The sequence below is a fragment of the Megalops cyprinoides genome, chromosome 22 (assembly GCF_013368585.1).
Source record: "Megalops cyprinoides isolate fMegCyp1 chromosome 22, fMegCyp1.pri, whole genome shotgun sequence".
Taxonomy (NCBI): domain Eukaryota; kingdom Metazoa; phylum Chordata; class Actinopteri; order Elopiformes; family Megalopidae; genus Megalops; species Megalops cyprinoides.
Genome location: NC_050604.1, coordinates 3,973,339 through 3,998,169, shown reverse-complemented (window position 1 = coordinate 3,998,169; position 24,831 = coordinate 3,973,339). Strand labels below are relative to the sequence as shown.

Here is a 24,831-nt window from a genome sequence, read left to right as displayed (position 1 = left end):
TGAAAGGAATATTCTAAAAGTTGTGGCTGTCCTTCAATAAACAAGACCCACAAGAATCCACACTGGGCCTTCGGTGGCACTGTCCCTCTGACACCTTAGGTTGTAAACACCGGCCTGTCTCCTACACCAAGGTGACCCTGCGGAACATATACCAGGTACTTGCTATACAGCATAACCCACTGGGACACATTATCTCCTTTACAACGTGGGTTAAAGTACTTGTGCAGGCACCGTGGAAAGGGGAGTGAGACTGGGCAGACCCCATTACTGGTGACTCCTTGCTAGCCTAGCAAACCTGGGAGAGAGAGCTTGAACACATACCAAAGGTCACCATGCCTAGATGGTATATGCCCAACTGGCTGGACTCGGTAACATTCACCGCTGACCTGCACATCTTCTGTGACTCCTCCGAGGGAGCATATGGCATGGTGGCTTATCCACGCGTTGAGGGAAGCCATGGACACACTCATGTATCCTTTGTCATGGCCAGGTCACGTGTGGTGCCAAAGAAACAGCTCTCCATGCCGCAACTAGAACTCAGTGCTGCTCTAGCAGGAGCACAGCTCGCTAAGTTACTCAATACTGAGCTCACCCTGCCTCTTCAACAGACCTGGATGTGGACAGATTCAACCACAGTACTGACCTAGATCCAGTCAGAGTCCTGCAAGTATAAAGTGTTTGTAGGAACCTGGATCGCGGAGATCCAAGGCCTGACCAACACACACACCTGGAAGTATGTGGAGTCTGACAGAAACCGGCTGATGACATCACTAGGAGGAAATCCCTGCTGGAGTTGTCACAGCCCAGCATATGGAGCTGGGGTCCAGAATTTCTGGATCAGCCTCTCGACTACTGGCCAGCCAAGCCGACCTTTAATGATGATGACCCCACTGAGGTACGACATTCTGTTTTCTGAGGGCAGGTGACAATCCAAGCTCCCCTCCCAGATCCTACACAGTATACCTCATGGAGTGACCTCATACAAGCCATGTATACTGCCCTGCATGGGGCAGCTGCCTCTCCCATGTGAGCTACGGCCTGACTAGACACAGTGCTTATCCTTCTACAGAAAGCCCAGACTGACAGCTTCCAAGATGACATCAGTGACCTTAAAGCTGGAAACCTGGTCAGATCTACCAGCAGACTAACAACCCTTTCCCCGGAATATGACGAGACCCTGGGTTTGATTAGAGTAGGCGTTAGTCTGTGAAGAGCGGCTGACATCTTAGAGGAGAATGCACTACACCCCGTGGTCCTAGCCCCTGACTACCCAATCACAAAGCTCCTCATTCGTGATTACGATGAACGTCTCCTCCACCCTGGTCATGATCATATCTTTGCTGAAATGAGATGAAACTGCTGGGTTCTATGAGGCCGTCAAGCCATTAGACAGCATCAGATGCACTGCACAGAATGCCAGAAATGGTGCAGTAAACCCGTCATCCCAAAAATGGCTGACCTGCCTCCATCAAGACTCTGCCTGAAGCAACCCCCCTTTTGGTCTACAGGAGTAGACTGCTTTGGGCCTTACTCTGTTATAATAGGACGACGGCTGGAGAAGCCATGGGGTATCCTATTTAAATGTCTGACCACCAGGTGCATACATCTAGATCTCCTCCAGGAGAGTTTTCTAAGTCCTGAAATAGCTGATTTATTAAATACAGATGAAACTGAGGTCTTTTTGAAGTAAACGAGAGAACTGCCAGTGAGGCAACAATACAGGCAGACTTTGTGACACTTTTGCAGAGCCAATTTTAAATTTGTTCAATTAGGGTAAAATAGCTTGCCTGACACTATTCACTTTACATTGTAAAAGGAATATAACTGGTCCCAATAAGTAAAAAGAAAATAAACCAGATCAAGACCAAGTTTCTTCTGCCTCTGTGGTGCAACATGAATAGCACTAAATCCAGTAAAAGGATCAAAGGTTACTACAGATTAGTTAGGTGGCAAGAACATCCAGTTTCAGTGGGAGGGTACTGATAAGAACACGAGTCTAGGATGGACTCTGATATTGTAGGCTGTGGGTTTCGGTTTTAGGAATATAAAGCTTCTAGTGCTGGTACTAACTATGAAGCTGCAAAAAACTCAGACAGAATTAGATGAAATCCCTGCCAGTGGATTAATTGTGGCTGTAACAATCTTTTCTAAAGGAGACTTATCAGTGAAGACAGGTATGTATGTTCTCTTAAAAATAATAAATGTTTATGTATACAAGCTTGGTTAATTTGTAAATATGATGTATAATATGTGTATAAAACAGACATAGTCAATAGGAGATGGAATTTTAGTCCAAAAATATTATAATTCATGTTGATATTAATGATGAAAAAATACATTCATAGACTGTTTTAAATATGTATCATCACAAAACAGACAGAATCCTGCACTCACACACAATTTTAATTTATATTAGCAATAAGCTCATTAGGGTGTACATTTTATCTTCCTTTTTGAGTTGGTACTAATCAAGAAGGTTTTCATTTTTGTAAAGGATTTAACTCATCTGGATGAACAAGGTGATTGGTAAACAGGTTCGAAGGATCTCCAAGACTTGACCTTAACAGCCCAGGATACAGTACTCTCTGAAATCAACAGGCCATGGATGCATCAAAGGGACCTCAAGGCTACCACCAGACAGAGGTACAGGGAGAGAGCATTCTTTGACTTGAGAACTTTATTTTCTGAGAAAGCAGCAAGGTGATGTCTGTACAGTTTGTTAGCACTGCCAACTAAATTGTCTGCTTTAACCAATGACCTTTTGCACTGTGAAATTCATAATAACACATGTTAACACTGATAACACATGTCTTTTGAAAGCACAGGAAAGTAGTATTGAAGAAGGAACACCATTTCCTTATCAGTTCAAAAGCCCATATATGGTCTCAGGAGGCAGATATGAGTTGAGCTCATATCCTCTGTATGAATGTGCACTGTCATGTCTGGATACAGGGTGGCTCAGTGAAGATGCCCCGGCCTATTTGTCTGATTGAGAATGAAAGTGGAAGTAAACTGCAGGTGAACCAGGAGGCCCTGAACATCCTGAGCTCCATCAAGCAGCCTGTGGTGGTGGTGGCCATTGTGGGCATGTATCGTACTGGCAAGTCTTACCTGATGAACAGACTGGCTGGGAAGAATACAGGTACAACGGGGGATGTGGATGTGTGCACTTGGTAAAAATGCCAGGGGCTGGACTTGGTGTGTGGTTTAATTGGCTTAACACATTCTCACAAAGTGAAGCATCAAATGTATACACTGCAATATTCATTTCAAAGCTGCCATTAATGTTATAAATACTAACTGTTATCAATGAAATCACTTGCCATTGTTTTCAGATGCTTTTTCTGTCTCTGGTTACAGGGTTTTCCCTGGGCTCCACCATCCAGTCTGAGACAAAGGGCATCTGGATGTGGTGTGTGACTCACCCCCGCAGAGAAAACCGCACACTGGTCCTGCTGGACACAGAGGGCCTGGGGGATGTGGAGAAGGTAGGACAGTCCAGTGCTCATTAACCTGTATCATGGCATACAATAAACATGCATTTATCTGATCAGTTTTTTACACAATGTATGTATTCTCTTTAGAATTGAATACAGTTATTTTTAATAACAGGGAGACCAGACAAATGACACTTGGATCTTTTCACTGGCTGTCCTCCTGAGCAGCACCTTGGTCTACAACAGCATGGGCACCATCAACAATGAAGCACTGATGAGCCTTCAGTATCCTCCCATTCTTACAGTCAGGGCTTAGGTGATTGGTTGCATGATTTTCTGGCATTTGCAGACTAGTCAATGGAATCTGAAGTGGTTTAGTTGGCAAGGCATTTGCTTTGAGTGTAGGCACAAATTGCAAGTATTTCACAGTGTCAGTCAAACCCATCTGAAACATTGCTGAATCTGACAAGTTTTACTTCCTTAAATAATCCTGTCCAGGACAGGCATGTCAATGACAGCAAGAATGCTGAGAGAGAACTTATGAAACTCACTATTTAGCCTTGTGATGTTTTAGCAGACATCAGAGGGGGGAATGCATCCCCTGTCTGTAGAAGGGTTATGCATTTTTCTCCCATGTACTAAGTGTAGGAGAAGATTAGAATGCGACTGAATTCAGTGAACTTTTTTCCTTGATTTTGACTTTGATAGAAATGCAACTGTAATTATTATATAAACAACTATTTACATTACCTTTGGCCATTGCTGAACTCACAGAACTGATGTGAAGGGACTAATGAAAAATATTAAACTGTGAGACAAAAGTTAAGGCCAAAAGTTGTTTGAATCTAGGAGACAGTCTTTATGTCTGAGCCTTCCTCATATGTACATCATCCTTAAATTCAATGTGCAACAGCTATGTAACGGAGCTGACAAAGCGCATCAAGGTGAAGTCCTCCCAGGAGGGAGAGGATGAAGCCTCGTCTGAGTTCATGCGCCACTTCCCCTCCTTCGTGTGGACCGTGAGAGACTTCTCTCTGGAGCTGGAGCTGAATGGGAGGACCATCACAGCCGACGAGTACCTGGAGAACGCTCTCAAGCTCAACGCAAGTAAGTCCACTGTGTGAGGCCTAAAACTAGAAGACATAATGCAATGTTGATAACATCAATATGATGTATCCTTTAAGAGGAAGAAAAAGTAAAGCTGGGAACTATTATACACATTCTTGACTGCATTTTTGCTCTATAATGTATTGAGCAGCAAGAAAACATGCTGTAGAAGGTCATGATTTCTTATAAAGAAACTCCCTCCTTATCTCTGTCCTTTCTTCATTTTTATGTGCCACCAAAGTTATGCATGTGCACACTATACTTTTATTAAAACTATGAGCTATTGTCTACAGAAGACTAAAACTTGCTCTTCACAGGGACAGATTTAAGATACTGTGTTAAACTTTCTGAGCAAATGATGTTTTATGTTTCTGCCAAAGATGACTCCAAAAACAATGCCCCACACCTTGCTCTCAGTGATGGTCCCAGAAAGTGTATCCGAATGTTCTTCCCTGTTCGGAAGTGCTTTGTGTTTGACCGGCCCACCAACAAGCGCAAGCTAAAGAAAATGGAAGAGGTGGGAGATGATGACCTGGAGCCTGACTTTATCAAGCAAACCCGAGACTTCTGCAGTTACATTTTAAGTGATTCAAAGGAGAAAAGCTTCACAGGGGGGATCATAGTCAATGGAAGCAGTAAGTGAAAAAGTGTAAAAAGCTGAATATTACCAGGTAAACTGTGAAAGAAACTGTTGCTTCTTTGGCTGTAAAAGGCTTCAGTAACATTATTGTCATTTAGCAAATGCTCTTATCCAGAGCTACTTACATCAATTACAATTTTATCCATTTATACAGCTGGATATTTACCAAAGTAATCATGGGTTAAGCATCCAAGGGTACAACAGCAGTGCCCCAGCAGGGAAACCAACGAGCAACCTTACGGTTATGAGCCCTGCTCCTTACAACTATGCCACACTGCTGCCTCTCCACACTTCAAAGTGTAGAGAACTACCACTTCCACTTTCTATAAGCATCATTTGTTTTCCTTTATTTCCTATGTGTCTGACTGTCTATGTGGTTTCAGTGCTGGCTAATCTGGTGGTGACGTATATGGATGCCATTCGAGGAGGACAGATGCCATGCCTGGAGAACGCAGTGCTGGCACTGTCACAGATCGAGAACTCTGCTGCAGTTGAGAAGTCACACGCCCTCTACAGGCAGCTGCTGGGAGAACGAGTGGTGCTGCCCACTGAGACACAGGAAGAGCTCGCCAGTGTTCATGAGGGCTGCCTGAAGGAGGCGCTGCAGCTGTTCATGGCCCGCTCCTTCAAGGACAACGACCAGCAGTACCAGAAAGACCTCATGGTCAGGAGCATGACTTTCTTCATGGCTAAACAGACTTATCTATTTTAGGTGATGAGAAGCAAAAACAAATTTCATTGAAAAACTGTTCTTTTGCCCCGGCTCACAGGAGCATATCAAGGAGGAGTATGAGAGGAAGTGTCAGGAGAACGCAGATCTGTCCAGGAAGCACTGCATTACTCTGCTGCAGCAGCTATGGCAGTCTCTGGACCAGGAGTCCTACATGAGGCCAGGAGGATATGCTGACTACAGAGTCCAGGTGGACTCCATCATTCAGCAGTACAGAGATACACCTGGCAAAGGCATACAGGTACTGTCTGGATTCAGTCTACATCAAGATTTATACAGCCTCAGTTACAATCACATGCCCCCCGAAAAAAAAGTCATTTCCCAGTAGTGTATGTAAAAAGTCATTCAGTACAGTTGTGTATGCCAAATAGCATTTCCACCCTATACTGAATTTAAAAAGATGAAGTGATTGTAAACAATATAAGGAACCTTAGTATAATATTATTATTATAATTATAATGTTACTGATTAGAGGACGGCACACAAAGCAAGTTTACACTAACCTAATAACACCCAAAGCCCTTGTTATAATGCTACATGACCTTAATTATAGAGTGGCCATGCCTTGGAGTCCTTCCTGAAGGAGAAGAGTGACCTGGAGAGAAACATTTTGATGGCAGACAAAAGTCTTACTGAAAAACAACGAATCTTAGAGGGTGAGGAGCATAATCATACAAGCTTTAGATGAAAGGGATTGACCCCTGGTTTTAGTTATCATTTCCTCAACTTTGACACAATTAACTTCACAGTCCGTCCAGCAATCACCAAAATTTCAGAAAAAGGTGTTTTAAAAAGTTGCACTTGCATCGGTTTGTAAGTCAAAGTCAATGACAAATTTTCACTGAATCAAGGAATTAATCTGTTGACTCTTGCACATTTTGAAATAATTTCACATTCGAATCACTATTGAATGAATTACATGTTGCCTGGAAAGTATGCATAACTTATTTATTCAAGGATTTTTTTTTCCATAACAGCGGAGAAAGCCCTTGCAGAGGTCGAGAGAGTTAAAGCAGAGGTAGCCAGGCAGGAACAAGAGGCCATGGCTCAGAAAATGGAAGACATGGAGAGAGCGCACAGAGAAAATGAACAGCAGCTATTGGAGAAAATCAAATGGGAACGCAAGGCAATGATGGAAGAAAATGAACGAGTTCTTACCCAGAGATTGAAGGTATTCACTTCAGCTCTTGTCTCTTCAATGACACCATGATGTTCACACATTTACATTGTACATGTCTTCTATCAGAGCAATGATCATACATTTTGATCATGGAAATAGTTAAGTCCCATAGGGTCCACTGCCATTCTCTCCAACACAACACTTGTAAAGTTTAGGTATGAGAAAACAGACTTAACTTTAAGGCTTGTACTGCTTGAATACAGTAAGAATGTGTTGAAAGTAATATATCATACATGCAAAAACACACCCCTCCGAAAGAAGAGACTTTGGATCTCACATGTAGATTTCACCAGCAGCCAAAATTTGTTACAGTCAGCCTGCCTTGTGTGACTCAGCCCCCCTCTCTCTCCCACTGAACAGGAGCAGCGGGCCCTGGAAATGGAGGGGTACAAGTGGCAGTTAGAGCTGATGGAGGCCAAGCTGGAGAACAAGATGCTTAAGCAACAACAGGATTCTTGTGTGATTTCCTAAGCACTTTTTTTCCGGAGAAATTTCAAAATTGCAAAAAGTAATTGTCTGGATAATTCAGTAAAGATTCAATAGATTCAGATTTTGTCTTTTTTCTCATTCAGATATATAGATGACATATTGACTATGACAATCAGTACAGCACAGAGAGTATGATTTATAGCAACTATAAAGCACAGTAAAGAACCTGAGGCCATTTTCTCTTGATATCTTTTTCACTTCCATCTCCTCCTCTCTCTTTACAAACACACATGAGCACACATACATGCATGGCTTTAAATGGAGTTCCAGTATTTTACTCTCCTAACACCTGCTTGTATTACTTGCTGTTTGTTTTATGTGTAGTGCTGTGATGTGTTTTGGATTCTGTGATCTGGTGACTGATGTATGGTTGTATACTTGCCTTCCTTTGTCTAGTCAGGTTGCACAAGTAAACACCGTTGCTCATTCAACTTGAATGGATACACTACTGTTATTTTGTGCTGGAAGTCATTGTGGATAAGAGTGTCTGCTAAATGAGTGTAATGTAAAATAAAGCTCAGTTTGACACAGCAGGTGGATGAGGTATAGTGGAATGTACCTTCCTTCCTCCCTCACCTTATACCCACATATCAGAGTCAAGCAGGGAGGAAGGAGAAGATGTGACCTCTTTATCCAGCCTGCTGCTGGGAACACTTACCCACACTACCACAGAGATAGTCTGTATATCATGTTGCTTCCAGCAGAAGAACAGAAATAGACAAAACTATGCAGGAATGACTCAAAATCAACAGAGCATAAAGATGGACCCATAGAAGGTGGATATACAAGAGACCCAAACCCCCTTTGATTGCAGTAGAACAATAATGTATACTCCGGTGTTTCCCAATTTTTTTTTCTGGAGACCCACTGAAACTGAGGGGGCAGTTTCACCTGTAAACTAGGTTCAGGCTAATTTGCTGTCACAGTGGGGCGTCGGTCAGGACACAGGAGTCAGGTTCCGGGTTCAGTTGTCTATTGGGGATTTGGAATGGGTGGATGTGAGGGTGTGTGAGTTGTTTGTATGTGTGTGGTTTCTTTGGCACAGACGCACACAACAACAGCACAATGCTTGGTCCCCAAGGGCTTAGTCTCCCCAGTTCTTCACCTCCCAGGTATTGTTGTGGTACAGAGGTGGAGGAGGTCACCACCACCTTTATATTGTCCCATATCCTTGGCCCTATTGAGGCCCTGATTGGTGGCTGAAGGATACGGGCAGGTCAGAAGGCAAATGGTGACCTGGGGGCCGTCCTTGGGGGTGCGCCTGTGCCTCAGGTTACCTGCGGGGGTCCTGCTGATAAGGGGAGCAGCAGGACCAGTTTGGGCAGGTTTCAAATGAGTTGTAAATATTTTATATACACAAGATTATATACATATATATATATATATATATATATATATATATATATATATATATATACATATATATATAATATAATATATTATATACACAAGAAATTAAATATAATGACATTCATCATGTCAGAACAGTTACATAATATGAAATTCATCATGCCAGAACACTTAAACATTAAGTTACTCATTATGCTAGAACACTTAAACTTTAGGGTACTCATTATGCTAGAACAGTTCATCTTATACGTACAACTGTGGCACGGTGTCACAGTGTCCACACAACAGTACTCATGTTCTGTCGCAATGTACAGCAGTGAGGACCCATATGGGAGAGAGCAGATATAGCATCTTGAGAGAGCAGACCCCCACATATAGGGTCCTTCTGGCTGTTAGTCAGCAAAACCTGGTATGATGCTTCATCAGGCCTGCAGGATCCAATGATCCTTTTATAACGTTCCAATGCGGTGGCACTGATAGACAAGTCTGATGGAGTGAGACAATAGGAGAAGAAGGATGGGGACAGACACACACTGGGAGGTTATTACATAATTGATTGCACTTTTGTATGTTGCTCTAGGTAAGAATGCCTGCCAAATGACAAAATGTAAAACTTTCTCAGTTGATCTACTGTATCGGATACTTCATTTCAATTGTTAGTCCAGGTTAAAACCCCATTTAATTACAATTTTTACAATTTCAGTTTATAAATCACATAGTAAAAGCATGATTTTATAAAATAGCTGTTGAGACATCAACCTCTTTTAAGACTTTAAAAGTCTTAAGTCTTAAGTACTGTATGGGCAGGATGTATGTACACCAGGGATGAGTGCAAATAGGCTTTAAGCATTTGATACATGAAGATCTACACCCTCATACTACCTCATCCTATCTCTGGAAAATATTCAACAGAAAGTAGCTACTGTAAGCAGAAGTGAGGAAGTAGATATACTGTGAATCTCACAGTTTTACAATTTCATATATCAAAATACCTGTATTGCACAATATGTTCATTGACTAAGAGAATATTTAGTAAGGCTTACCTGCCAAACCCAGCAAGGGGAGACGGAGAAGAATTCTCATGATGAGTTTCTCTCTGCAGTGTTTCTGTGAGTTGTTGAGCAGTGAACTGAGTGTCAGATTTATACACACACCCTGTCACATTCCCTCTCCAATCTACCTGCTAGTTAAAGAAAAGGTAAAAAAGGTCAAGGTCAAGACATCATCGTTTCACAAACATCTCCCCATTGATTTCAAAACAATGCATGGCCGTTTGCATTTGTTGAGCAACTGAAGATATATGGATCACTTGAAACCCTGACTTTACACTTTATTCTGTGTGATTTCTCTTTTTTTCACAGTAAATAGAAAAACTGCGTTTTGAGGTGTCACTGCGGCTAGCAAAGAATCCCTCTTCATCTGAGCAAAGCTACAACAAGCACAGGGTGCATAACACAGATAATCAGCTTGTTTTCTGCAGATTATTGCAGTTGAGTAATAGCAAGAAATGACAGAATCATCAAACATGCCAGGTCATCAACTGAAACTAATTTATCTTGTTACAGGTTTTGAAATGTATTTTAACCATTTCTTAAACACACTTTACCACTTTATTGTAAGGAGAGTGTTTATGCTTATGTGATGTGAACTTCAGGCAGGTAAAACTATCACCAAAAATTTTAATCGTTTGAACTAAAATGTTGTGAATTTTTTCATAACTTTCATTTATTGTTTTTTTAATGGTAAAGCTGTCCAAGTATTATTAAGTAAATAGTACAGAGATGTTGTACCACTGTTTTTTTACTACATTACCAACAATGCTGCCAAAATAATCAACAAGTAGAACATGTGAGTGACACACGTGGGAATGCATGACCATTTTCAATTCTGCTTCTTTGACAGACAGATCAACTTCTATTACCCCAGTGCCAATAAATACCTACTCAGATTTGTTTTGCACAAGAAATAATTAAAGGTAATACAGACATACAGGATAAATAAATAAATGTAAATGTAAATGTAATACAGGACAGTGAAAGAAAGGACAGTGGAGAAGAGGTGAGAGGCCCAAAAGGCCATATAGAGGTACCTTCCATTTAAATTATAATTTACATTTCATGGCAAATTACAGCTTCAGTAAGACAGACAGTAGAATTAAGGCACAAAACTGTGATTAAAAAATAATAATAATCCAGGGTGAAACCACAATAACTGTACATTAAGTACACTCTATTACAGAAAAAATAAAAAGTGATGGAAAGTTTTGACAGAAGGATGACTGGCATTCTAAAGTGAGGGTCCTTTAACAAACAGACTGCATTTGATAATATGAGGAGCAATATGAGGAGTTAAGGAGTGAGTGAGTATAGTGAATGGGCATTATTAATAATAGATCATTTGAAAGAACTGCTGGAATGTAGTCAGTAAGTTTTACTTTGGAAACATATATTTACAGGATACATAAATACACATTTATTAAAATCAAGTATGGACAGTAGGTTTAATTTCTTGAACAGAGCAGCAGATAGTTCTGAATGATTTCAGAAGATTGCCTATCTTGGGAATCGTTTGGAGGTAACATTGATAGGCACTAGCCTAGACAATTAAATATGATATGTATAGACAGATTAAATTAGAGTGTCAAGCAGGATTGATTTACCAGGGACCACAGTGTTCTCATAATGCCAATTGATTTCATAATTTTTTTTTTACATACATACATTAATGTGATCCTTCAAGGATAGTTTTTCCAATTAAACATTTACTGATCTAAGAGAAGAGACCTGGGTAATTTCAACACAATTAACAAATAATTTAATATCAGCCCTGGGAAACGTTTTATTCTTATTTCTAAAACTGACAAAATTGGACTTATTGATATGTAAGTGACATGACAGTTTGTTCATATGGGCATGCTTTGAAATACATGAGAGACTGTCACTGGCTTCTCTTACCAGTATGTCAAAATTTACATGTGAAATGAGATTGGTGTCAACAGCAAACAAAATAGGAAACACAGTATCAGGTGTCCAGGCTAGATCATTTTTATAAATACGAAACATAGTAGCTTTGCCACACTGAAAATACAACCATTAACTCCAATCAATTTCAATTATAATTTAAATTTCATTACGTACGTAAGTAACTACGTAACTACGTAAGTAGCCACTAGTTACATACGATGGCTTCTCGCAGCTCTGTTTCTCCAATCCTTAGCTCTCCTCCCTCTCGCTGTCTCCCCTGCTCTGTGTGTAACATGTTTAGTTATTCCTTCTCCGCCATTACGACCAACTTCACCTGTGTTAAATGCGAGCTTAACGCTAGGCTGACGGAGAAGGTAGCAGAATTAGAAGCACGCATCCGCACCTTATATGAGATTAAAGCTAGTGAAAAGTTTATCGAATCCTTTTCAGTACCGGATGCGTCAATTAGCCTTTCCCCTAGCTCAACCCCGGCAGAGCCTTCGCAGCAAGGCGAGTGGGTTACGGTTCGGGAAAATAGACGCAAGCGCAAGCCCCCGGTGCACCACCAACCCTCGGTTCACGTTTCCAACAGGTTCTCCCCCCTCAGTAACACACCTGCTGAGAAGCCTGTTAAAAGAGCCCTGATTATTGGCGATTCAATTCTTAGAAACGTGAACGTAGAGACACCAACGACCATAGTCAATTGCATTCCTGGAGCCAGAGCTTCCGACATTGAAGCCAATTTGAAAGTGCTGGCTAAAGCTAAAGGTAAAAGTAAAGCGAAATACTCAAAAATTGTTATTCATGTCGGCGCTAACGATGTTCGCATGAGGCAATCGGAAGTAACAAAGTTAACTATTAAGTCGGTGTGCAGGATTGCCAAACAAATGTCGGATTCAGTAATTTTCTCTGGCCCCATCCCCATGCGGCGCGGTGACGAGATCTATAGCAGATTAACGTCACTTAATCGTTGGTTGTCTGAATGGTGCCCCTCTAACAACGTGGGTTTTATAGATAATTGGCACAAGTTTTGGGGGAGGCCTGGTCTTTTAAAACGAGATGGCATCCACCCCTCGAGGGAGGGTGCAGCTATCATCTCTAGTAACATAGATCATAGTCTGAATTCCACTAAACCTTGACTAATCAGGGCCAAGGCCAGGCAGCAGACTTCCTGTCCTACACAGTTGTCTGCTTTTTCCCTGGAACCACCACTTAAAAATCCCATAGAGACAGTGTCTGTTCCACGACCCTCCGTCCCAAACTTCTTAAAAACATCCAGTAGGGGCAATTGTGCTGATAATTTAATAAAAATTAAGTCTGCCAAACCTGAAAGTACTACCTGTAGACAAATGGTCCTTAAGATTGGGTTAATAAATATCAGATCGCTACAACCTAAAGCTTTATTAACAAACGAATTGATTACTGATCACCATTTTGATATCTTATGCCTGACTGAAACATGGCTTAAACCTAATGACTTTGTTGCTCTCAACGAATCGACTCCTCCCAGTTATTGTAATCACCAGGTCCCTCGACCTACTGGTAGAGGTGGCGGCGTTGCTGCTGTACACAGCTCCAAACTCTGTGCCACCCTTAAACCTGGCTATAACTTCCATTCATTTGAACTATTAGTACTTAGCTTTGCACATCCTGACAAGACTGCATTTCAGCTATTTACCCTTGTTATAATTTACAGGCCACCTGGCCCTTACAGTGTTTTCTTATCGGAATTTGCCAATTTTCTATCTGACCTGGTTGTCAATATAGAAAAAGCTGTAATAGTAGGCGACTTTAATGTCCATATGGATAATGAACATGACCCGTTCAGAACAGCATTTTTGTCCATCATCGAATCCATTGGACTCTATCAAGCTGTGGACAAACCCACACATTACCGCAACCATACTCTTGATTTGGTCCTCACATATGGAGCAGACATTAACCAGGTGGAAATCATGCCACACAATCCTATGTTATCCGACCACTATCTCATCTCTTTCAATTTACCACTAACGTGCTTCACATACTCGGAGCCTAGATTTTCTTCCAGGCGCACGTTTTGCTCTCTTACAGCAAATGCCTTTATCGACGAGCTCCCTACATCATACTACCTGCACAACGAAATCTCCTCTAGTTTATGTTCAAACCCCAGCTCAACTGAAATTAATCTACTCGCGGACAGAATCGACTCTACTTTGCGTAAAACTCTAGACGCCGTTGCTCCCCTCAAAAGGAAGAAAATCACAGACAAGAAGCTAGCACCTTGGTATAACGACCATACTCGTGCTCTCAAACAAGCCACACGAAAACTCGAAAGAAAATGGCGCTCCACCAAACTACAGGTTTTTCTCCTGGCGTGGAAGGAAAGTCTCCTAAATTACAAGCATGCCCTCACAGCTACCAGATCCAAATATTTCTCTACTCTTATTGAGAGAAACAAGGACAATCCTAGGTACCTGTTTAGCACTATTGCCAGATTAACCAAGAGTCCTGCATCAGTTAACCCTACCATACCAGCAATTTATAGTAGCAGTGACTTCATGAACTTCTTTGACAGTAAAATCTTAAAGATAAAAGACACAATACAAAAATTCTCATCAACTTCTGGTTCCTGCCTGGCCAGTCCCGTTCCAGATTATGTAGACATGTCTATTAGGCCCGCCCCGCGCTTCGACTCTTTTATACCCATTGAATTTGGCGACTTTTCTTCTCTTCTCAATTCATCTAATAACTCTACCAGCCAACTTGACCCCATACCAACTGGCTTCCTAAAACAGCTATTGCCTGCAATTGGCACACCACTATTAAATCTTATAAATGCCTCTCTTATGTCTGGACACGTACCTCAGCCCTTTAAAGTAGCAGTTATCAAGCCTATTCTGAAAAAGCCTAATCTTGATCCCAATGACCTGTCAAACTATAGGCCCATCTTGAACCTTCCATTCCTCTCCAAAATTCTGGAAAAAGCGGTATCAAAGCAACTCTGTGCCTTTTTACACTCTAACAACATTTTGGAAGTTTTCCAGTCCGGATTTAGACCTCACCACAGTACGGAAACCGCTCTCCTGAAAGTGCTCAACGACCTTCTACTCTCCTGTGACAATGGCTGTATCTCTCTTCTTGTGCTACTAGACCTAAGTGCAGCCTTTGATACCATCGATCATTGTATCCTCCTTGACCGCCTCGAAAACCTGGTTGGCATAAGTGGACATGCCCTATCTTGGTTTAGATCTTATCTATCAGAACGATATCAGTTTGTCTCCATCAACAACGAATCCTCCGCTCGTTCCAGAGTAAAATATGGTATACCTCAAGGATCTGTGCTTGGACCTCTGCTCTTCTCGTTATACATGCTGCCTCTTGGCGATATCATCCGTAAACATGACATTAATTTCCACTGTTACGCGGACGACACTCAGTTATACATATCAGTCAAACCCGATGTCCCTCTGAATATTTCAAACATGGAGGCCTGCCTAACAGATGTAAAGAATTGGATGGCCCGAAACTTTCTCCTCCTCAACCCGGACAAAACCGAAATATTGGTCATAGGCCAAAATTCAATCAGGAGCAAACTCACTCATTTTACATTGGACCTTGATGGTGTCTCCCTTGCCCCGAGTGCAGCCATCAAAGACCTTGGTGTTGTTATTGATCCCGAGCTCTCCTTTGAAACTCACATAACTAACACCTCTAGGACTGCCTTCTTCCATCTGAGAAATATTGCTAAAATCAGGAAAATCGTATCAATTAACGACGCTGAAAAACTAATCCATGCCTTTGTAACATCCAGATTAGACTACTGTAATGCCCTCTTGTCAGGATGTGCAAACGTCTCATTAAAACCCCTTCAGCAAAATGCAGCTGCTCGAATCTTAACTAAAACTAAACGCTTTGAGCACATCACCCCAGTTCTGGCCTCTCTCCATTGGCTACCTATTAAATACCGGATCATTTTTAAAATACTCTTACTCACATTTAAGGCTTTAAATGGGCTTGCCCCCCCCTATCTTAAGGACCTTCTTCATCCATATCTTCCGCAGAGAGCCCTTCGCTCCCAAAATGCCGGGCTTCTCACCATTCCAAGAGTGGGCAAAACTACTGTAGGCGGTAGAGCCTTTTCCTATCAAGCCCCTCTCCTGTGGAACAGTTTACCCTCTGAGATTCGGGGAACAGACTCTCTCTCCACCTTTAAGTCTAGGCTCAAAACATATCTATATAGTAAATCCTTCAGCTGAGGGACATGGCCTGGTGCTGGCGTGGATCATAGAGTCTCTGGTGGACTAAGTGGTCATTGCTTTCATGGACCCTGTGCCGTGATCTGGTGTTGACTGTCTTAGGGTCGCCCTCATGACTATGCCGGTCCCTTGCCTCCCGTCCCCTAGGTTATGCTGCCATAATGTTAGCCTGCCGGGGTCTTTCCTTGTTGCACACCTTTTTCTCTGCCCCTCCTCTCCTGCCTCTCTGTTCTACATCCCTGCCATTCTTATCATCCACTAACCACTGTTTTCTGTTTGCTTCCTATTCCCTGCTCCGGGCTCCTGTCCGGAGCTGTAGCCCAAGCGTCTCATCTCGTTTTTCAGTCCTGCTACCTCGCTGCCCTGCCCATCAAAGCCAACTGCATTCCAAGACCCGGACATCCTAGGAGACATTCTTATAATCACTCTACTGTTAACTGCTATTGTTTGTCAATAACAAATGTACATTGCATAACTTGTCTCTAACTCTATCTGCCCAGTGCCGGCCAGAAGCAGATGGGCCCCCCCATGAGCCCGGTTCTGCTCAAGGTTTCTTCCTGATAGGGAGTTTTTCCTTGCCACTGTTGCCTTGTTGGCTTGCTCTCAGGGGGTCTCAGGCCTGGGAACAATGTAAAGCTGCTTTGTGACAACTTGTGTTGTAAAAAGCGCTATACAAATAAAAATGAATTGAATTGAATTGAATTACGGTTTTTAAATCCTTGCTATAAGGGCAATAACAATATACATCTATTATAGATTTCTCCCCCCAGATTTACTTTCTTAAGATAATCAAATGAAAATATTCCAACTTTACATTCACATATGATGGTTCATATGGTTGATGTTTTTACCTTTGCACTTATTAGAATCTTCTCTTTTCACCTAAAATCCATTCAGAGGAATCACAGCTTTCTGTGGGTTGAAGAGAAATGACTTAAGCAAACTCAAACAAAAATAGAAATTCTCCTCCTCCAAATTGATTCTTTCTACAGTAGTGCAGAGACTCGTATTGATACATTTCATACTTTATTGCTTGTTTCGTTGAGATCCATGTTTCAGATAAGGCAAAGAAAGAAAATTCATGATTTAAAGATGACAAGTAATTGCTTACTTACTAATGAATTTTCCATGAACTGCACGTTAACTGAATGTTAAAATGAAAGGTTGAGAAAATATTTGTTTTCTTTGATTAACTACTACTGAAAGCATTAAACTGTTTTTCGTTATAATCACAGAGACAAGGTTCACCATTTGCACTCTTAAAGAAGTTCAAGTCAGGATCAAAACACTTATTTTAGTCAGGGGCGTGTTGCCCACCCAAAAGGGTCGTTTGCCCACCCTAAGAAAAATCGGTTAAATTAAACATTTAGCTTAATTTATATATGGCTTATCTTCACTTTTATATTTCTCTAATGAATCATTGGTCATTTCAAATGTGTGACATAATGGAAGAGGAGTGGTCGAGAACTTTCAACGGTCATCAGCATAACCGTGAGAAGCGCTTAAACGCGCATAAACCTGAGAGCGCTTTCATTCAAACGAGAAAATGCTACCAGCTGGTTCTTGTGCGAGTCACAACCGTTTTGCATACTTTTTCCCGAAGGAAAACTTTTGAATTGTTCATAAAACTTTTGTTATCCATTTTTTTCCTCATTCGTAGTGTTGACAGTTTAGTGGCATTTCTTAGGTTATAGCCTATAGCTACAGCTAACGCTTTCTTGACCAGTGTTAACGTTAACGATGGTTTGTCGCTAGTTCCTTGCTGGTTTGTTTTAAAGTAGGCCTAACCTAGCAAGCTTACTTGGGCAGTTAAGTTTCTTGAGTTTTAAGAATGCATAGATGGCTTATTCAAAAATGGTCTACCAAGACCACAGACAATAGGCAACCATTACTGTTTCTGCCGATCTAGCCCTGCTTCAGTGTCAGCGGTACTCAACATTAAAAATACACGACCTGCCACCCCTGAATGCTTCCACTGTCAAAGACTGGGAGTTGAATAATGATAAACCTTCCCAGCCAATTCTGGCAAGTTATCCTAAACGTATGTTTGGCCAGAAGACAAGATAGTGCGAGCTGGCACCAGGCTCAACCGTGGCTGGAGTACTCCGCACAGCGTGATGCAGTTTTCTGTTTTCCGTGTCGCATGGTGCTGGTGATAAGGAAGACATATTCACCAAGCGTGGCTTCACAAAAAGGAAACGTGCCCTTGGCCGAGACAATGGCTTGGAAAACATGCGTCCAGTGTCTGTCATGTGCGGGTTATGTCTGCTTGGCAAGAATATCAGCACAGACATGACTACTGGTGAAAGTGTCGAATATCTGCTAGGGCAAAGTCAGGCCGAAAAAACCAAATATTACGTTAAAAGCATTGGCGAGTTTCTCGCGGTAAACAAACTTGCTTTCCATGGGCATAGCAGTCAGGGAGAGGGAGAAAGTTTCTTTTTGTGTTATATATCTTTGCCTTAGGAGACTATAGACTACACCAGTTGAGAATTTGTTTTATTTCAGATTTCTTTTTTTCAGTGTTCCAAAAGAAAACAAGGCTACCTTACATCTGATATTCTTGTCTTACTAGGCTTGAAAATGACAGCCTGTAATTTGCATTAAATTTGCTAGTACTATACTCTAATCCTTCATTTCTGTAAATTTTGTGTCTATCAAACTGCATTAATAACTGCAATTACAGTATAAATGGAAATAATGAGCAATTGTAATAATTTTTGTCATGTGGGAATAGCATGACTGTAGGTGCATTTACTGTTGTATATGTGGGCCTACAGCTTTTATCGGAGTATTTCTGAATGAAAAGTAACCTGCGTTGTACAGGCAGAAAGAGAGGTTTTTGAGGTGTGGCCTTTTCATATTGGATATAGTTGCCCACCCCACATATCCAAATGCCCACCTCAGGACGACATGCTAGTAAAGTCGGGAGGAAAACCGACAGTTGCCGCCGCGTTGGGCAGCGCGTTTGGGAATTAATTGGGAACCGCGGGTGCGTACTTGGGCCGGAGCTGCTGAATGGCTGCTGCTGGCGGGGTCCGCGGCAGGTTTAGTTTTCTTTCGTGTTGTTTTTTTTTCGGTTTGGATATTGGTTACGGTTTCGGTCGGGTTTTTTCTTTCGGTTTGGGAATATTTTTGGTTAAGTTTGTTTTTGTTTTTTTTGTGTTTTGGGGAGAGATCCTGGGAGGGGATCTCTTTAGCAGCTGTGATATGGCGTCAGATTTATGTCAAAAGTCACGAGCGACGGAAACATTCTCGCGCACAAGGCAGTCACCACGCGCGAGAGAATTTCTGCTTGGCCAGCGCTGGAGGGCATACGCGCTCGCGCGGGTTAACTCTGCTCGCGCGAATCGACCTGAGTTTTGACAATTTGGGAGCGGAAACCAAGGGAGGCACTGGCCCTCTTATGATTGGTCACTTTCGCCGCAATCACACCCACACGACCTCCATGAACCTTAATTGACAGCTTCCGTTAAGGAGGTCGTGTGTGGGTGTGATTACGTTGAAAGTGACCAATCATAAGAGGGGCAGTGCCTCCCTTGGTCTCGGCAATAGGAGCTGTTATCTCTAAAGGATGCCTCAAAGCCGAAACATATGTTGAAAATGGTCAGCTCTGGGGAATTTTTTTGGTGTCTGGTGGAGAATTTCTTTTCATCGTTTTTCGGGTTATATCGTGTTTGTAAATAATTTATATTCACTGACCTTGAGCTACATTTCATTTAGCAGACGCTTTTATCTAAAGCGACTTGTATAGGTTAGTTCTTTACAATGTTATCCATTTATACAGCTGGATATTTATTGAGGTAATTGTGGGTTAGGTACTTTGCCCAAGGGTATAGCAACAATGTCCCAACGGGGATCAAACCGGCAACCTTTCGGCTGCGAGTCCTGCTCTTTAACCACTATGCTACACTACCGCCTTATCTTTAAGCCTGCTAAAATTATGAAAAATTAGGCTAAACAATGATTACTTTGTCAGAAATGACAACCATCCCAAAATAAAGATAATACTGATAAATAATGAAGTTACAAAATAAAGTTGTTACAATAGTCCATAGTTTCAGCAGTAAAATCGGCACACTCAAAGACTGTGGTTAATAATCATAACAGTGATGCCACTTTCTTTTTCATATCGCAGTCCCCAACTCCGCACAGACATGAGTCAGGCATGTACAGACAGACTGTGGGTGTCTGACCAGCAGGGGTCACTGGTGTGTCACAACGCAGATAAACCCTGAACAACGTGCCTAATCAATATGCTCCATTGCTGTGGGCTACTGATCATCATCAGCTGAGGACGCAGCTGGGGTGGAACCAAGGCTACAGAGGGAAATATGTCCTCTTGCTAGTAAGATTCTGGTTACTCTTAGAGACTTACTTCAGTAGTGTAAGGCTGTTATAGTTCTAGGGGAAGGAGGGGCAGCTCTGAAACTGTGTTTTGAAAGCACCATTCTAAATCTTCAAGGTAATTACAGTACAGTACAGGACACCCTACTGTCTTTTTTATTGCCCTTAGCATATCATCATTCCCAGTGTGTGATTGCCTGCCTGATCTATTGGTTTCACTGTTCCCTGCAAAAAATTAATTGGCCCAGTGTACCTCCCATGTAGTTTAAGGTGTAATCATTAGGCATGAGGCATTTGTACACCCACATACTGTACTTTGAAGAGTATTCTCAACAAGTGGTAAAGTTGAACATGACAGGCAAATTCTGAAACTGAAATCTATTTGCCAGCGTTCCTTTAGAACTGGCATTTAAATAACCACTAACACATTTTGTGTATTCATGTGTCACCCCCCCTACCCCACACCTCCCAGCCTCAATTGATAGGTCAATTGAACAACAGTAGTTTTGAGTGTAGTTATGCGTATATTTGTGTATGAATGTGTCTTTGATTCACGGCCCTATCTGTTCAATGTTTTACTTTACAAAACCTTGTAATAGATGACCTTTTGTCATCACGGTCACTTCAAACTATAAACGTGTGTGTGTGTGTGAAAGCAGGTTAGGCATTGGATAGTTATTCCTTAATTGGCTGGCCTCACCCACCAAGTAAATAAAGATAGGTGAGTTGTGAGGAGAGGAGAAAAAGAAGCAAGGATAGAACTAGGGTGTCAGAAATGTATCTGCTGCTTCCTGGGTTGGCCACCAGATGGCCACATAACTTCCTGTGTTGTCTATGTCTCATTTAGTTAATGTCGTTCACTTGTGTTGATTAGTTATTGTGTACACCTATGTTATGTTATTGAAGCCCTGCCCTTTGTTCATGTCTTTGCTCAGCCTTGAGGTGGTATACCTTTGCCTGCCTGTCTGTATTTTGCAAGCTTTCAGTAAAGGTAACTTTAACTTTGAACCTATATGAATGTCCATGTGCTGAAAAAGCAGTTATAGAATAGAATAGAACCCTGGAAGGTCTTTGAATGAATAAAACCCTCACAGGGATCTCCTTGAGGTGTAACTATCTCAGCTTATATCATGGTCTGATAGAAATTTTGTTGTGCAATTTTGGTGTTTGTATCTGAAGATTTGGACCAGGAGGGCCTTTTAATTTCACATGCGAAACCCCTTTAAAGCACACATGCTTTTTTTTTTCAAAAAGCAACAAAAAAGAGTTCAGTGCATGTCTTGAAACATAGAACATCTCACACTGGTAGACTGTTCATCTGACAACAGCTGCATACACAATCTTGTCACCTGTTCGAATGTGAGGGCCCACTCTAGTGGAAGAAATATTACAATAAACACACAGAGAGGTAGATCAACAGGAAAACATGAATGTGCTGCATAAGCATGCTTCTGACAGGAGCTCATATGACACAGTTTCAGGGAGAAGCAGAAGCTGCTAGTGTGTTGATAGCCATTATTACACCAAAATCCAGCTTCAGCCTGGGATTTGAATCCCTGCTTTTTTCATGGCCCATTTGTACCATGCAGTGATCCCAATAATCCCCTGTTTACACAGGAACACTCTCAGGTTTGCAGGTTAGAAAATGCAAAATGATCAGAGCAGATACTGCTCTGCTATAGAGTCTTGGACATTACAACACCTTTTGTGGTCACAGAAAATGCACCAGACACATTTAACCTTCATTCCAGACATATATTCACATGAGTGTACAAACACACATCCACCTTCATGTTTTGTTTTTCTGCTCTGCCAATGTTTAATAAAGAATATGAGCTACCCACTTTTTAATATCACTGCAGGTACCAGCATTGCAGGCACTATGTGATTCTTCTCGAGTGGAGGTGTCTTCTGGTCTGAAACAGTCTAAACACAACCAAAATATTAACTTTCAAAGTTTCAGTATGGCAGCCCAACATAATCTACACTAAATGATTAAACACTTTAACACTACGTTTCAGAAAAACATACATGCACACTAATTCAAGTCATATCCACATCCAAATACAGAAATCAGATTGGTTTATGTATGATAATTTGAACCTGTAAGTATATTCTCTTGTGGGTTCCTAAAAAGGTGAGCAGCAGTGAGTTTGCTGATCAGGCAAATGGCATTAACATAACAGGTGCTGATGATACTGAACATGGACACAATGAAATATACAGCAAACCAAAATTATGCTGGACTCATGGATGCACAATTAGCACAAGGTTTCTTTAACATTTTAAGCCTGCTAGCAAACTGTTATACTCTCTTCTTTCATGGCCCAACTAACCAGATTTGGATAGTTCTGCTAAACGTGAACTTGGCAGGACTTGTCAGACCAGAAGGGGGGAAAAAAGTTACATTGAAAGCTTCTCTTGTTTCATACCAGAGCAGAACTCTTCAGTGCTGAGATGGAGAATCTGGTTACTGACTGGGTTTTTAGCCACAGGTGTAGGCAGAGCTGTACTTCTCTGCCTACAGAAGGAGAGACAGGAGGTGTTGAGATGAGTGCTGCTGGTGTGGTGGAGTGTCTCCCCCTCTCTGCCAGGACAGGATGATCTCTCTTCCATTGTCAGGGCTCACGCAGGGACTGCAGACAGGGAGGCAGGATGCACAAGATAGTTTAATAAATCCAAAACGGTAACAGTCATCCTAGGGTTGATTGGATTGGTGTTGACCCCTGTGTAGTAGTCCCAGGGTGGCATAGTTGGTACCTCCCTGGTCATACTTTTAATCCCCCCCCCCTTTTGTACTCGCCACACTAACTTACATACTTTAAAATTTTGTGATCTAGTTGATCTTAAAACTGCACAGATAATGTACAAAGCACAAAATAATTTACTTCCTAACTGTATTCAGAGGTTGTTTGAAATTAGAGAGAGCCAATATGAACTTAGGGGAATATGTATATTTAAAAAAAAACAAAGGTAAGAACAAATATAAAAAGTTAGATGTATATCTGTCAAAGGGGTAAACTTGTGGAATAGTTGTGACAAGGAGTTAAGAATGTGTAGCTCACTTTGTGAATTAAAAAAAATGTTTAAAAATAAGGTGGTAAACAAGTATATAACTGAGATATGATCAGTATTGTGTATGAATCGTTTGGAACTTTTGTTTTTGCTTCTGTATCGTTCTGTCTTTGTATAGCCTAAACCCAGTAGAGAAAGGGGTACGTAAAAAGGTTAGGTATAATAAGCTAACGCGTCAGCCTACACCTTTTTGGTCAATATTTGTTGTTTTCCTTTTAATTTAATGACATATTGTTATTTATTTATTTCTATGTGTATTCATTTTGTAAAATTGTTAATAAGGACCAAAATAAACTTACTATTACTACTACTAATTTACAACAAGTATAGGAAACACAGGAGTCAACATGGGCCAGCATCCCTAAGTTCAGGGTGTTCTGAGGGCAGAGGTGACGCCAATCAGTGTATATTCAGACAGAAAAACATACTTAATGATACTGTGGCAAGTTGAGCAATTTGGGTATATGAATTCTAAATTATATTTGGTTTGTGGAAAAAATACATTTAAAAATTATGAACGAGCTGACCTTATTTTATTGTAGGAAAACATTTGAACAATATATATATGCTGCCACGTGTACATGTATCTTATCTTATTATTACTTCACGTTATAAAAGTTACCAGTGAAAACAAAAAGAAAAATACAACGACCAACTTTGATCTTTAACATTTCATCGGGAATTCATTTGCATATCCAAATGTCAGAAAATTAAATAAAACCTTGAACATTAGTATTGCTCCAGATGAACATGAGGAAGAAGGTTAAGCCTATCCATAATATTTTCTGGGCGTCACTACTTTCCTCTGCTGAAGTCAGTAAGAGTTGGATATTCCTTTTTAAGTTAAGGCTCCGCCTCTCTATGATGTATCTTGTTGCATTCTACCAAAATGTATGTTGCATGTTTACATCCACCTGGAAATTAATATTATATTCCTTAGAAGAATAGAATATATCTTTATTGTCCACCAGCTTGGAAATTTGTCTTCAGTTCACCGAACACAAGAAAAACAACATAAGAAACAGACAGGCAGTTAATAAAACAAACACGTAGACACGTAAGGTCACATTACACATAAAAGAAAAAAAAAACAGCTCATGTCTGTGGCTTGAAACGTATCAGTCACTTGTAGAGTTAAGAATATTGATGGCACTTGGGATGAAGGATTTCTTAAATACATTTTTATTTGCCAGAGGGACTCTATAGCGCCTCCCAGAGTTCAAAGGCTCAAACTGGCTGAAGAGAGGATGGGAGCTATCTGCCAGGATACTCCTC

At 41.2% G+C, this 24,831-nt stretch overlaps 1 protein-coding gene across 1 annotated transcript; it reads left to right on the top strand.

The window, feature by feature from the left end:
- The first annotated feature begins 2,073 nt into the window (after positions 1–2,073).
- Positions 2,074–7,593, top strand: LOC118769582 (guanylate-binding protein 1-like). Its single transcript, XM_036516739.1, has 12 exons — positions 2,074–2,174; positions 2,495–2,643; positions 2,953–3,142; positions 3,361–3,488; positions 3,613–3,722; positions 4,351–4,544; positions 4,925–5,179; positions 5,568–5,848; positions 5,955–6,155; positions 6,468–6,570; positions 6,892–7,085; positions 7,455–7,593. Exons 2-12 carry the CDS (start codon positions 2,602–2,604, stop codon positions 7,563–7,565), a joined length of 1,809 nt encoding a protein of 602 aa, XP_036372632.1. The 5' UTR covers positions 2,074–2,174; positions 2,495–2,601; the 3' UTR covers positions 7,566–7,593.
- Positions 7,594–24,831: the final 17,238 nt, after the last annotated feature.